At 47.7% G+C, this 15,014-nt stretch overlaps 1 protein-coding gene and 1 non-coding gene across 2 annotated transcripts; one reads left to right on the plus strand and one right to left on the minus strand.

Moving 5' to 3' along the window:
- Positions 1-1,036: 1,036 nt before the first annotated feature.
- Positions 1,037-1,112, plus strand: TRNAG-GCC (transfer RNA glycine (anticodon GCC)). The gene has a single exon. It is a non-coding gene; the product is annotated as a tRNA-Gly (tRNA).
- Positions 1,113-13,265: 12,153 nt separating this feature from the next.
- On the minus strand, positions 13,266-14,228 carry OR5C1 (olfactory receptor family 5 subfamily C member 1). The gene has a single exon (XM_066254634.1). It carries the CDS (start codon positions 14,226-14,228, stop codon positions 13,266-13,268), a length of 963 nt encoding a protein of 320 aa, XP_066110731.1.
- Positions 14,229-15,014: the final 786 nt, after the last annotated feature.

Consider the following 15,014-nt stretch of genomic DNA (forward strand, 5'->3'; position numbering starts at 1 on the left):
CTCAGGCCTCTCCCTACGCCTGCTGCATCAAGAATCCTGGGAGTGGCTCCGCCCACTTTACAAGCCTCCTGGGGGATTATGAGGCAGATCAAGTTTGAGACTCCCAACCTGTGGGTTAAAGTGAGTGACAGCATCTGTCCCAAAAGAAGGGCTCACTCATGTTGATTTCCGTTTCCTTTATTCATAGAGTAAGGGAGGGGATGAGAAAAAGGGATCTGAGCGCTCACTTCTCTTCCCCTTTAATTTGATTCCCTTTTTAGGCATGGAGTTGGGGAAAGGAAAGAAACTAGTGTTTGGCTATGGCGAACAGCCTCGGTCGTTCTCTGGACTGCACTTCCCTGTGGAATGGAAGTCCCTGAGACACGGACTGTGTGCTCCTCCCTTGTGTGGCATCAACAGTGACCACGCTGGGAATAGGCTGCCCTATTTTTATGGGCCAGAAACCGACCTCTGTGTCTCAGTTCCTCATTGTGAAGTGGGGACGAGTACCATAAGCCCTCATATATAATATCAGAATGCAGTCAGCCTTCAAGTAAGTGCTGTCTGTTTTCATTGTCCCCAGTGCCCACAATTGTCCAGCACTTGGTAAGGAATTAATAAAAATTTAATAATGAACACATTGGCTCATTGAGTGCCACATCCTTTCAAGGGACAGAATAGTAACTTTGCAGAGATGAAGACACCAAGACTTAGGGCTAAGTGACTCTTCCAAATTGCAGAGCCAGTGGGCAGGGCCAGGTTTGGAAAGGTCTGTCTAGTTCCAAAACTTGTATATCCGTGATGTCATGTTTGTGGTGGAGAAAGCAAAATGATCAAGTGATAATACCATAAAGAGATGTTTTTTTTGGTTTTGTTTTTAAGGTAGTAGAATAGGTTGAAAGAAGAAAATAAGGGGGAGAATTTTAAGGAGAGAAAAAGGAGTTAAGCGAGGTCAAAGTATAGCCCTCCCTTTCTCTTTCTCTCTGTATCTCTATGCACTTACAGGTTTTTAAAAGTTCAGCATCTATTACCATCATTTAAAAAGTTTTTTATTTTGGCCCTGGCCGTTTGGCTCAGTGGTAGAGCGTCGGCCTGCCGTGCAGAAGTCCCGGGTTCGATTCCCGGCCAGGGCACACAGGAGAAGCGTCCATCTGCTTCTCCACCCCTCCCCCTCTCCTTCCTCTCTGTCTCTCTCTTCCCCTCCCGCAGCGAGGCTCCATTGGAGCAAAGATGGCCCGGGCGCTGGGGATGGCTCCGTGGCCTCTGCCTCAGGCGCTAGAGTGGCTCTGGTCGCAACAGAGCGACGCCCCGGAGGGGCAGAGCATTGCCCCCTGGTGGGCAGAGCCTCGCCCCCTGGTGGGCGTGCTGGGTGGATCCCGGTCGGGCGCATGCGGGAGTCTGTCTGACTGTCTCTCCCCGTTTCCAGCTTCAGAAAAATACACACACACACACACACACAAAAGTTTTGTATTTCTTGTTTTTGTTGCTTTGGCCAACCGAAGCCTTTTAAAGCCAATTTCTGTTTCCTTTTGACTAGTCTTTGGGCCCTTCCTATCCTCTGGCCCAAGATGTTCCATGTGATTCATCCTTTGCTTAGGGCTTGGAATTAGCTCTTTCCCAAGAGGCTCTGGTTCCTTTTGTGCAGAAGGGCACTTAGAACTAAGACCTAGGTGCTATGTGTGTTCATTGCCACTGATGTCATTGCTTCTAGGCCCTTTCAGTGGACAGAGCAGGAAAAAACGTGTTTTTAAAAGTACGAGTTCATAGAATATTTCCAATAGAAACACAATTCCCAATATCCATATATTTACTAATTTTTATTTTCACAAAATATACACATAGTTTCATAATTATGCTGATGCTATTAACAACCATGTAAAATTTTCATTCAAGATTTCTTTGCAGCTTTTTGTGTGTGTGTATGTGTGTGACAGACAGAGAGGGACCGATAGGGTCAGACAGGAAGGGAGAGAGATGAGAAGCATTAATTTTTCGTGGGGGCTCCTTACTTGTTCATTGATTGCTTTCTCATATGTGCCTTGACCAGGAAAGGGGGCTACAGCAGAATGAGTGACCCCTTGCTCAGGCCAGCGACCTTGGGCTTCAAGCCAGCGATGTTTGGGCTCGAGCCAGCGACTCTGCGTTCAAGCTGGATGCGCCCCTGCTCAAGCCGGATGCGCCCCTGCTCAAGCCGGATGATGCCGTGCTCAACCCAGCAACCTTGGAGTTTTGAACCTGGGTCCTCTGCATCCCAGTGCAATGCTCTATCCACTGTGCCACTGCCTGGTCAGGCCTCTTTGCAGTTTAAAAGCAATTTGTTTTTAGAGTGTGTCCTCTTAAGCATGTATAGGATATTGAGTTAAAAAATCATTTGATTTCTTTTTGTGTGTGTGTGTGTGTGGTTCTGTTATGAACTTGATATAGAAGTAGATTCCTTTATCTCTGTATGATTCAATTTTCAAGTTTGCTTTTATTCATCATTTTGAATTAAACTTTTTTGAATATATGAAACATTTACCTAGTTTGAAGCCACCACTATATATAAAGTTATTCCCAGAGAAGGATCACTCCTGTCCTCATTCCCTCCAACCAGAGAATTTATTTATTTACTTACTTATTAAAAAAAATTTTTTTTGAAGATTTTAATTATTGATTTGAAAGAGAGAGAGAGACAGAGAACAAGATTATAGTTGTTTCACTTCAGTTGTCCATTGATTGCTTCTTATATGTGCCCTGACCCCACAAGCCCAGGGTTTCAAACCAGCTCCCTCAGCGTTCCAGGTCCACGCTCTATCCACTGCGCTACCACAGGTCAGAGGAGAGAATTTATTTCTGATTGTGTGAATGACCATGGGTCAATTTCTTAGTCTCTTTCCAAACCTGGCCCTGCCCACTGGCTCTGCAATTTGGAATAGTCACTTAGCCCTACGTCTTGGTGTCTTCATCTCTGCAAAGTTACTGTTCCTTCCCTTGAAAGGATGTGACATACAATGAGCCAATGTGTTCATTATTAAATTTTTATTGATTCCTTACCAAGTGCTGGACAATTGTGGGCACTGGGGACAATGAAAACAGACAGCACTTACTTGAAGGCTGACTGCATTCTGATATTATATATGAGGGCTTATGGTACTCGTCCCCACTTCAAAGATGAGGAAACTGAGGCACAGAGGTCGGTTTCCCAAATGAGGATAATTATAACAATTATCTCGGAGGGTTGCTGCAAGGATTCATTCAGTGAGCTAAAGTTCTCAACGTGGTGTGGCACCTAGTAAACATTCCAGAAATGTCATCTTTATTTACTAAAAAAGCCTTACCCAAGGCCCTTGGTGCCCCTTGGCTGCTTAGGAGAACCCTGTTTATCTCTTGAAACTCAGTTCAAATCTCACATCCTCTGTGGACCCTGAAGCCTTTCCCGCCTCTTCAGAAAGAAGCAGTCCTATCATGTGTGTGTACAGGTTCTAGTAACACTGGTGAAGGAAAGTGTTGTAGGTTCAAAGCCTGGCTGTGCCTTGATTTCCCCACCTGTACCGTGAGAATAACAGTAGGTTGAAGAGAGCTCCATGAGTTACCACCAGTAAAGCATTTAGCGCTTTGCTCAACATGTAGAATCACCTCAATAAGTTATCTACCATTGTCCTCATGCTATCATTTTGTATTTCATTTAATGAAAAATAGGAAGTTTTCCCTAAGGGTGAGATGTTTGAACATCTTGGTGACCTGAATGACCTTGTCTCCCTTTCTTGTAGGGTAATCTCCTACAAGAATGTGTGGTTGCCACAGTTGAATTGGGATTGTTTCTTTACATATCAGTCTATAAAGTCCTTGGGGACAGGGACTGTCATTTCTAGTCTCCAATTCAAGTTGACCATAAGTGAATGCTGCTTAAGTGGGGAAAATTCCCAAGTAAGCTGGAATTCACCTCAATAGGGTATAAGGCCATCTGTTATATTGCTTTTCAAGGAATGTTACATATCTCTTTGATCAGAGGACTAGTATGTGCCTATCTATGCTCACTGAGAACCAGATCACAAGTTCAAGTTAAATCACAAACCCTGTCCAAGCCTGTGCCAGTGCTGGCTATAACCCGATATGACCACATGGTGGCAGCAGAGGAGAGGAAATGAATGGTTTTGTTGCTGTTAAAGACACAGACTGGATTTGGAGCCTGAGAATGATTGATGTCTAGTAACATATACAAGTCATTTTGGATAATTTGTTTTTAGGAAAGAGAACCAGAAAATATTATATCCAGTCATTACACAGGCGCGCGCACACACACACACACACATTATGATCAGTTAAGTTTGAGAGAAAAGCTGGCCCAGGAAGAGAGGAGGAAGGCAGTGGTCACCCACCAGTTCCTAGCTAAGAGTCGCAAGCCCCTTAGTAAAGAGCACAGTGTTTGTGTTCAAATTCTAATCCCATTATTTATCCCTGAGGACTTCTTGTCTGTGTCTCACCTTCCTGAACTACTGAGAGTGACTATCATGTATTGAGACTTACTACGTGCTGGGTCATAGTTTCAGCACTTTATCTATGTTTTCTTAGATAGTTCTCATAACAATCCCAGAGAGACAGCATTTTCCTCAGTTTGTAGTTAAGTGATTTGCTCAGGGTCAATCAGCTAGTGAATAGTAAAGTCAGGACTTAAACCTGGAAATGAGATCAGAAGTCAAGATCTTAGTACTGCTTGGCAGCTTCTTCTTATGCCTCTTAACATCCTGTTGACCAAAGCAAGTTGCATGGCTGAACCCAGAGTTGTGAATAGAGGGCAAGGTTATGTGGCCAAGGGCAGGGATCCAGGGACGGGTGAACGGGCGCATGAATGGAATCTACCGGACTCTTCCGACCTCAAGTCCTTGCTGCCTCTTTGGTGCTTGTACAACACTCTGTGCCCTCTCCGGGCTTGGGTCAGAACGTGCACTGCTGTAATGTACGTGAGGGCAGGACTCTGTCTCTGGTTCTACTGCCCAGTAAGTGATGGACAGGGAGAGAGAAAGGACAGAAAGGTGAGGAGGTAGGAACACAAGTGACAGAAGCACACAGGACAGGCACACACGGGGATAGGAGTGGAGGAGATGGCCTCAGTTCTCACGCATTTAAAACTGGGATTCCTCACTGGGCCAGTGTGGACCTGAAAGCACTTGTGAGGCTGGTCCTGGCCATCCTGCCGACGGCACGGGCTGTGTTGACACAGCGACAACATGCCTCGGTCAGGGGCCAAGGGCAAAAGCTAGGCTGTGCGACCACATGGGGGGAGACCAGCGAGAGTGAGCCGTGCCTCCAGGATGTGTGTTAGTTTTTGAGCTGACATCTGAGCAGGATGATTAGATCAAGGCTGGTGGCCCAGAAAGGGGGTGCAATGATTGTCCCCTGAGTCCCACTGTGCTCCTCCCCCTTATGCAGCAATATTACCTGGAAGGAGGCGAAGGACAGACAAGGTGGAAGCATGTCACACGCATATTCTCTGTGTCAGGTTCTAGAGACACAGCTCAGGCAACACCCCTGAAGACCAGCAGATGATACACCCTGTGCCGTAGGGCAGGGCTGATGGTGAAGTTATGGCTTGGTTGATGAGCAACGTGACCCGGTATGAGTGTGGAGCTTTGGAGAAGGCAGAGGGAGGCAGTGGGTTTGGGGAGGGGACAAGCTGTAGTGAGGATCTGGCTTCACGGCATGAGCAGATAACCTGGGCACAGCAGTGGGAGGAAAGGGGACCAGGAAAGGACAACTTCAGTGTCACTGCAGGGCCAAGCTAAGGGGCACTGGCGGGCCAAGCAAGGCAGCCTGAAGGTTGCCCCTGGCACTGTGTGACCTTGGGCAGCTCCCTTAACCATGCAGGGCCTCATTTCCCCAATGTATCAATTGAAGGGGTTGGATTGGATCAGGCTTGTGGGGAAGAAGCTTGGGGAGGCTGAGGAGGTGGGCTCCACGCCTTCGACCCTCACCTCACTTACCTTGTCATGCTTTTATTTTTCCTGTTTTGTAGATTATGTTTCTGTGTCAGAGTTCATTAGGAAAAAAGAGGTTCTTTGTTTGTTTATTTTGTTTTGTTTGCTAACACTAAAAACTTGACTGGTATGTTTAGAGCCAGATGGTTTGGAGTCAGACAGCTCAGGCGCCACATCGAGGTGCTGCTGTGGGCAAAGTTACTGTACTTCCCAACATTTCTTCCTTCCTGGGCCTTAGGTCCCCATCTGTAAGATACGGGAACCGAACCAGGTGAGATTCAAGGCCGCTGCCAACTTGGAGATGTTGTGATTTTAAGCAAAAGCAGAGCAGAAGATACTGCTCAGGATGTGGGCCAGAGAAGGAAAAGAATTGGAAAGAAAAGATAAAACAGGCCCTGGCCGGTTGGCTCAGCGGTAGAGCGTCGGCCTGGCGTGCAGGAGTCCCGGGTTCGATTTCCAGCCAGGGCACACAAGAGAGGCGCCCATTTGCTTCTCCACTCCTCCCCCTCTCCTTCCTCTCTGTCTCTCTCTTCCCCTCCCACAGCCAAGGCTCCATTGGAGCAAAAATGGCCCGGGCGCTGGGGATGGCTCTGTGGCCTCTGCCTCAGGCGCTAGAATGGCTCTGGACGCAACAGAGCGATGCCCCAGACGGGCAAAGCATCGCCCCCTGGTGGGCATGCTGGGTGGATCCCGGTCAGGTGCATGAGGGAGTCTGTCTGATTGCCTCCCCATTTCCAGCTTCAGAAAAATGAAAAAAAAGAAAAAAGAAAAGATAAAACAGAGAGAGGCTCAAAACAGCTGGTAAGAGATCTGACCAAGCAGCATTTATTTCAGGAAAGGAAGAGTGGGGAATAAAACAAAAACGAGATGGAAAAGAGGAACATAGCAAAGAAATATTGAAATGAATATGCAGCCACAACACCCAAAATGTGACATTTTAGACCATTGAGGATGAAGAGAAGGACCCAATATCTCCCAAGGGCACGGGGTGGGGATACAAGAATCTAGTGACATTCAGATAATCAGACTGTCACAGAATATTTCATCATCCATAGCAGACTGTACAACACAGTGCAGCAATACAGATCTTCAGATTCTGAAGAAAAAAGATTTGGAACATAGACGTCTGTACAAAGGCAAAATGTCAATCACTTGAAGAGAAGAATAAAGATACCTTCAGATTTGAAAAAAAAAAAGGCAAAAAAGAACAAAAGAATCTGGATAACTTCCTATTTCCTGGGGCAACTTTCCCCACGGAGTCAAATACTGAGCACTGAGCAGATGTCCAGCCCTGTGGGAATCTGGTATGAACAGACAGACAGAAACTCTCACCAAGCACTGAGGCTTAACTTCTAAGGATCGAGGCACCTTGTTTCAATGCCTCCATTTTTTTCTGTAGGGATCTCACTGCAAAAATCTTGGACAATTCTACAAGAGAGGCTCTAAAAGGGGAGGGGTTTTAAGACACTGAAGGCTATGCTGAGGTTATCGCCGCAGAGGAATCATTCCCTCATGTCTTTCCATGTCCTTCTCCCTTAAAAAGCTAAAAAAATCGCCCTGACCGGTTGGCTCAGCAGTAGAGCGTCGGCCTGGCGTTCGGGGGACCCGGGTTTGATTCCCGGCCAGGGCACATAGGAGAAGCGCCCATCTGCTTCTCCACCCCCCCTCCTTCCTCTCTGTCTCTCTCTTCCCCTCCCGCAGCCAAGGCTCCATTGGAGCAAAGTTAGCCCGGGTGCTGAGGATGGCTCCTTGGCCTCTGCCCCAGGTGCTAGAGTGGCTCTGGTCACGGCAGAGCGACGCCCCGGAGGGGCAGAGCATCGCCCCCTGGTGGGCAGAGCGTCGCCCCTGGTGGGCGTGCCGGGTGGATCCCGGTGGGGCGCATGCGGGAGTCTGTCTGACTGTCTCTCCCCGTTTCCAGCTTCAGAAAAATCCAAAAAAAATCAAATAAATGCTCTCCCTGCCCTGGTGTCTTCCCTTCCTTCCTCCATGGGGTAAGAAGAATCTTTTGACTTTGGCTTCTGGTAGAGCATCTTTTGTAAAACTTGAGAAGCCTGCTTATATAGAATGGCTTTTGGAAACTGGGCCTGCTCTGACCCCTGTCTAAATTGGTCCCAGTAGACATTCAAACACTTCGAGCTGTTTGCTGAAACATTCATATGTAATCACAAACACCTCAATGTGGGCGTGCAAGCCTGTGCAGCCTCAGCCTCGTCTCTGCAAAGACACAGGCACGTGCAATCACACACAGACATGTGGACCCAGGACACGCATCCTCCCCTAAGGGAGCAGACAGCATAACCATAGACCCACAGACCCAGATCACCAGACACATGATGGTCAAAAGCAATCACCAAATAGCCCTGAGGCCACAGGGTGATGGTCTTTCAGGGACCCCTGTTGAAAGGGGCTCACAGCACCCTGACAGCTACCAGGACCTGTCATGCACATTCATGCTTTCAGTGACCACCCAGTCTCTTAAACACTGACCACTGCCCATTCGTGCACACCTGTCACACCTGATCCCCCCACTGATCACAAAATCACATCTATGTGCACAGCCTTGGGGGCCCACAACCTTGCCCCTTCATACACATGGCTACACTCACATAGGCTCATGAGGGGTCACATCAGAGATGTGCCACCCTAGGGGGCACGTCCATATACACACTGTCCTTCCCCTCAATGACATCATTGTACAGATGGTAACGCACAATCACAGCTTCACACAAACAGCACACACCCTCACACTCACACGTATGACTCATGCTGACAGCCACACACAGGAAGACAGATCACCAGCCTGGCCCTGGCCCCAAGTGTACCCTGTGGCCTCTCCACATCACAGGAAGGAACAGCAGCAGGAGCCAAGTGTGGCTTATCACTGGAGGGTCTAAGGAGAGCGTTATTGGCCACACTTCTGGGTTTTGGGGCCCAGGGAGCACCTCACCTTCTCTCCAGAGGCAACACCCCCTTCCCCTGGCTGTTTTCTCTGGGGCAGGAGGCAGCTTGGCTCTGGGGCTTGTTATCCCGCCCCTTAGGGCCCAGTCTGATGGGGGAGGTGGTGGTTGGTGCTGCTTCCAACTCAGGACACGTGGGAGCCCTGTGCATGGTGAAGCCAATGGTCCTCAGGCCTTGTGAAGCCAGAGAGAAGTGTCAGGCTGACTCCTGAACCCCAGGCAAAGTGACCGGGACAGGGGAGCCCAGGATCTGAAGAAGTAGCTCTGGGGCCAATCATCCTGTCCCTTCAAGCTTTTGCTGGCTTCCTGTGGGAGGTGTAGGAATGTGGGAGGGATTGTGCCTCTGGCAACAGCAGCAATATGTATGCCTGTGTGACTGGGACTCCGCGTGTGTGTGAGACTATGACTGTGACTATGTATGTGGCCGTGTGTGTGTGTGTGTGAACGTGTGTTTATAAGATTTTATACCTGGATGTAGGAGAATGAACGTGTTTCTGTGCAACCAAACGTGCCCATGAACTTGAGCGAGCACCTAGCACAGTGGTTCTCAGACTTTCTGAAGTCGGGGCGCACTTAAAATCCTACAAATCATTGTAGGTGCACAATATACAAATTTATGAGAAATGTTATAATAATTAAGTCAAATATTAAAGAAAAAAATATAAAGTCCAAGCATGCTTTTATAGTAATTAAACAAAATACATACGACAAAATTAAATTTATTCTGACATTAAAAAACATTTTTATGTTACATTTTTTTGAGTTATGTTTTTTAGAATTAGTAAAAAAGAGAGGTTAAAAAATAAAAAAACAACAAAAAAGTTATCTTTATATATAGATAGATATTCTTAGTAGATTTAGTAAATTCGGCAGGTCCCAGAGCAAATGTGTTAAGTTTTTTTATTCTTGTGTTTATGAGAAACATGAGCCTGATGTATCCTAGTGATTTCTTCAATGTTTGGGCATATATTTGAAACTCTCATTTCCTTGTCAATACATTGAAGAATTCCTCTCTTTTTACTCTTAATTGTGTTGAGTGCAGAAAACCCCCACCATACATATCATCTTAACTTGATACCAAACAAAGGATAGAAGAGACTTGCCTCTAGTCTTTCCTGGGAACATGGTGGGTAGTGTAAACAATCCAGCACCACAGCTTAACAGCCTTTTGCAACCTAATCAGGCAAGTGAAGTGGGCAGACTGTCAGCTTACAGCCAATTCCCCACACCTCTGTCCCCCCAAAATCTAAACTCCAAAAACCTTGTTGGTTTGTGGTTCCCAACAGGCACATATTTCTCTGGAATACCATAGGGCACACCTGGAAATCTTCTAGGGCGCACCAGTGCGCTCTGGCACACACTTTGAGAACCACTGCCATAGTGGGAGGCTGTACCCGTGTCTGTGTGGGCGGCTGTGCCCATTGGAGTGCTTCTCGGTGTGTGAATGTTTCTGATAGGGGACTGGGTCTGTTGGAGGAGTATTGCTGTGCGTGTTTGTGGGAATCGTGTCTGTGTGTAGCATTGCGAGTGGTCATGACTTTACCTGATGGTGGTGTCAAAACAAGCACGGAGGTTATTTTGAACATACAAACTTTCCATGATTCCCTGTTGCCTACTGAATAAAGTCTAAATTCCACTTCTGATATCTAACCCATGCACTGTTTGTCCTCTTCACTCCCAGATCCTCCATCTTCAGACTTCTCTCCCTTTCTTTCCCTCTCAAGCCAGTTAGTGTGGTTTCCTCAGGTCTCCTGCACACGCTGAGCTCATCTGAGCTCCATGCCCTTGTGTATACTGCCCTTTGCCCATAGAATGCCCCTTCCCTCAATGCCCATCCAGGCTGCAGCGCCAAGTGCCCGGATCAGACTCCTGTCTTCCCCACCCATACTGCTTTTGTCTTTACTGCCTGTCTTAGAAAACGGTGCTGAAGGACGTTTAAAAGGGAAATGCTTAACAGAGTTGGCCTCAGCTCAGTTATAGTGGGGAGAGCTGGAATGGGGACCAGACAGGAGCTGACAATTGACCCTGGCCAAGCTTCATATCCCCTTGGAAATGCCTGTCGTAACTCCCAGGGTCCATCACGTTCTGCATGCAAGGGCTTCTCGGCAGAATGCAGTGCCTTGGGCCCAATGCACCTGAGTCAGAAAGACAAAATCTGTCAAAATTGGGAACTTAGGTGGATGAGAGGCTGAAGAGCATTGGGTCTGAGAGGTCTCCTGTGACCCCAGGCTTGGAGCACTGGGGTTATTTTTGCCCAGGAGGTCAGGGTTGTGGCATTCCCTCTCTTAACCCTGGCTCTGCCACTGGATGGTGTGATCTTTTTTTTTTTTTTTAGTTTTAGTTTTAGTATTTATTTATTTATTTATGTGTATTTTTCTGAAGCTGGAAACGGGGAGAGACAGCCAGACAGACTCCTGCATGCGCCCGACCAGGATCCACTCGGCACGCCCACCAGGGGGCAACGCTCTGCCCACCAGGGGGCGATGCTCTGCCCCTCCGGGGTGTCACTCTGCTGCGACCAGAGCCACTCTAGCGCCTGGGGCAGAGGCCAAGGAGCCATCCCCAGCGCTGGGCCATCTTTGCTCCAATGGAGCCTTGGCTGCGGGAGGGGAAGAGAGAGACAGAGAGGGAGGAGAAGGGGAGGGGTGGAGAAGCAGATGGGCGCTTCTCCTGTGTGCCCTGGCCGGGAATCGAACCCAGGACTTCTGTACGCCAGGCTGACGCTCTACCACTGAGCCAACCAGCCAGGGCCCTGGTGTGATCTTTTTTTCTTTTCTTTTCTTTTTTGTAGAGATGTTGTCATCTTAACCCAGCAGTTTACCCTGCCTGATCACATACCAATATAAGGATACTCATAACTCTGAAACTCAGATCCACCAGTAACCAGCTCCTACCCTAAGTTTTAAGAAATAGTACCATTATCCATAATTTTTAATAATTCTTAAATTAAGACTCCAAACATATCAATTGATATTTAAAATGCTGTTTGGATGCCTAACTCTCATCTAATTGTGAACTAGGGTGTCTGTCATAATAACTAGACTCTGACTTAAACTTATCACAAACATTATCTGCACCCACTTAAACCTACTAGAACTCTAACATAAACTAAACTCTAACTTAAGTTTAATCTAGCAATAAAAAGCAAATCTCAACTCCAATCCTAATTAGTCCCACACTCTAACATAACCCTAAAATTGTTCTGATAATAGCTCAAGTTTATCTAAACTCTGACCCTGAAATTTATCCCAAATCTACTAATTAAAATTAGCCCAAATCCTAAAATTGACATAATTTTGATCCAATACTAAATTTCCCTGTTGCTTTTGTTTTTTTAATTTTAATTTTTATTGATTTTAGTGAGAGAAGAAGAGAGAGAGAGAGAGAGAGAGAGACAGGAACACTGATCTGTTCCTGTCTGTGCCCTGACGGGGGATCGAGCTGGTTCCCAGCTGCTTTTAAATTCTAAACCTAACCCTGGTCCTGCCCTAACCCCAACCCTAGTCAGAGCCATAACCTGAACCTTAACTCTAACCCTATTCTAACTAGAACTCGAATTCTTTCCTGACCTCTATCACAGGCGTGAACTAGTCTAACCTTGGCCAAATCCCAATCCAGCTGTGGGGATTTTAGGCTGAGCTTGTGTATGTTTTGCTGCCCTGCAGCCATTTCCCTGAGAGATGCTACACAGAGGCTTACAGGGAGGGACATTCGTCTTGGCAGAGTTGGTCCCACTCTTTGACATGAGTGGGATCTGGAGATGCTTTCTCGAGGTCAAAGAGTGCAGGAGAAGACTCACCCATCACAAAGAGCCTTCAAAGGGCAAGAATCACTTGCAGCCAACCCAGCTCTTGCTGGTATTTCTTGGAATCAGCCTTTTACAAATAGAGCAGCAAATAAACCTAGATTACTGCACCGGTAACATCTTAGAGGTTTCATTTTATTATTTTTTTTAAACTCTTTAATTTTTAAAAAGTTGATTTGAGAGAAAGAAGAAGGGAGAAAGAGAAACATTGATTTGCTGTTCCACTTACACATTCATTGGTTAATTCTTGTACATGCCCCAACTGGGGATCGACCTTGATGTATCGGAACTGCACTCCAACCCACTGAGATACCTGGCCAATGCATTTGGGAGCTTTTGAAAACTGAGGCACCTGAGGCAGCTAGGTAGCAGCATTAACATGAACTTGGTTCTGGCTCTAGTTCTAGCCCTAGATGACCCCAGGTTCCTGCCTCCTTCTTGTGAACTTCCTTTCCACCCCCTTTTCAGTGCCTCAAATAACGACAAGCCACACCCAAGTCAGAGGAACACCCACCTTTAACCAGAGAGACAAGGGGAACAGTGAGTCCTAACACAGGCTCCTCAGGCCAGTCACTGGGGCCCTGGCTGCGGACAGCAGAACCGGCTCCAGGTCCTTCCGAGGGCCTCCTTGACCTCCCTGTTGCGGAGGCTGTAAATGAGCGGGTTGAGAGCTGGGATGACAAGCGTGTAGAACACAGATGCCATCTTGTCAGTGTCCAGGGCATAGCTGGAGCTGGGACGCAGGTACATGAAGATGAGCGTCCCGTAAAGCACAGCCACCACGGTCAGATGGGAGCCGCAGGTGGACGCGGCCCGCCGGCGGCCCTCGGCCGAGCGCATGCGGACCACAGCCCCCGCGATGAAGCTGTATGACACGGCGATGGCCAGCACCGTGGCTGTCTGGATGAAGCCGCAGACGGCGAAGAGCAGGAGCTCATTGAGGCTGGTGTCGTCGCAGGAGATGGCCAGCAGGGGAGGGATATCGCAGAAGAAGCTGTTGACCTCCCGGGAGTGGCAGAAGCTCAGGCGGAAGGTGAAGGTCGTGTGGACGAAAGCGCTCAGGGCGCCCCCCAGGCCTGATGCTCCCAGCAAGGTTAGGCGGAGTCGCTGCGACATAGTTGTGGCGTACTGAAGAGGGTGTCCGATGGCCACGTAGCGGTCATAGGCCATGGCCGCCAACAGGCAACACTCGGCGTCGGCCAGCCCGGCAAACACAAACATCTGGAGGGCGCAGGCTGCGTAAGAGATGGTGGCGCGGGGCAGCAGCAGGTCCACTAGCATCTTGGGGCCGATGGCCGAGGAGTAGCAGGTGTCCAGCAGGGAGAGGCTGGCCAGGAAGAAGTACATGGGCGTGTGGAGCCGGGCGTCCACGCGGATCAGCAGGACCATGCCCCCATTTCCCAGCAGGCTCACCAAGTAGACGGGCAGGAGGATCAGGAAGAGGATCAGGCGCAGGTCCCGGCGATCCGTGATGCCCAGGAGGATGAATTCAGCAGGGACTACCCTCGCCCACGTGACGTTCTCTGGAGTCATCCTGCTGGACAGAGACTGAGGAGAGGCAAAAGCAAGAGGGAGATAAGAGAAAGGCCATGGTCATCTCGGAGGACTTGTACTTTGTTTCTGAAATCAGCTACACTTGGGTTTCAGGCATTTAACGGTGACAAAACTGCTGTGTGACCTTGGACTAGCCATAGAACCTCTTGAAACCTTTGTTTCCGACTCTGAGAGGTCACACAATTTAACCTTCATTAAGCGCAGGAGTCTTGTCTGATTCACTTTGGTATTCACAGTGCTGAGAACATTGCCTCGCACATAGTAGGTGCTCAATGAATATTTGTTAAATTAAGGTGACCAATCGTCCTCCTTTAGGGAGGACAGTCCTTCTTTTGTAAGTTCCGTCCTCCTTCGAAAAGTGTCCTCCTACATGTTCTCCTTTTTGATATTGGAAGACTAATCTGTAAATATCCATATTCAATCGATGCAGAGTCGATCCATTGCGTGTGATGTGATGTGTTTGTATCTAAATTAGTACTTTTTTTTTACAATTATTTTTTTTAATTTTTATTTTATTTATTCATTTTAGAGAGGAGAGAGAGACAGAGAGAGAGAGAGATAGGGGGGAGGAGCTGGAAGCATCAATTCCCATGTGTGCCTTGACCAGGCAAGCCCATGATTTTGAACCAGCGACCTCAGCATTTCCAGGTTGACGCTTTATCCACTGTGCCACCACAGGTCAGGCCTACAATTGTTATTAAAAATCAATAGGCATGTAAGCATAGTTACAATATAAAATATTACAAATGTTTTTATTATGGATTT

Source organism: Saccopteryx bilineata, chromosome 2 (assembly GCF_036850765.1).
Source record: "Saccopteryx bilineata isolate mSacBil1 chromosome 2, mSacBil1_pri_phased_curated, whole genome shotgun sequence".
Classification (NCBI taxonomy): Eukaryota; Metazoa; Chordata; class Mammalia; order Chiroptera; family Emballonuridae; genus Saccopteryx; species Saccopteryx bilineata.

Coding starts and splice junctions, on each gene's coding strand:
- OR5C1 (XM_066254634.1), bottom strand. CDS start 14,228: ATGACTCCAGAGAACGTCACGTGGGCGAGGGTAGTCCCTGCTGAATTC.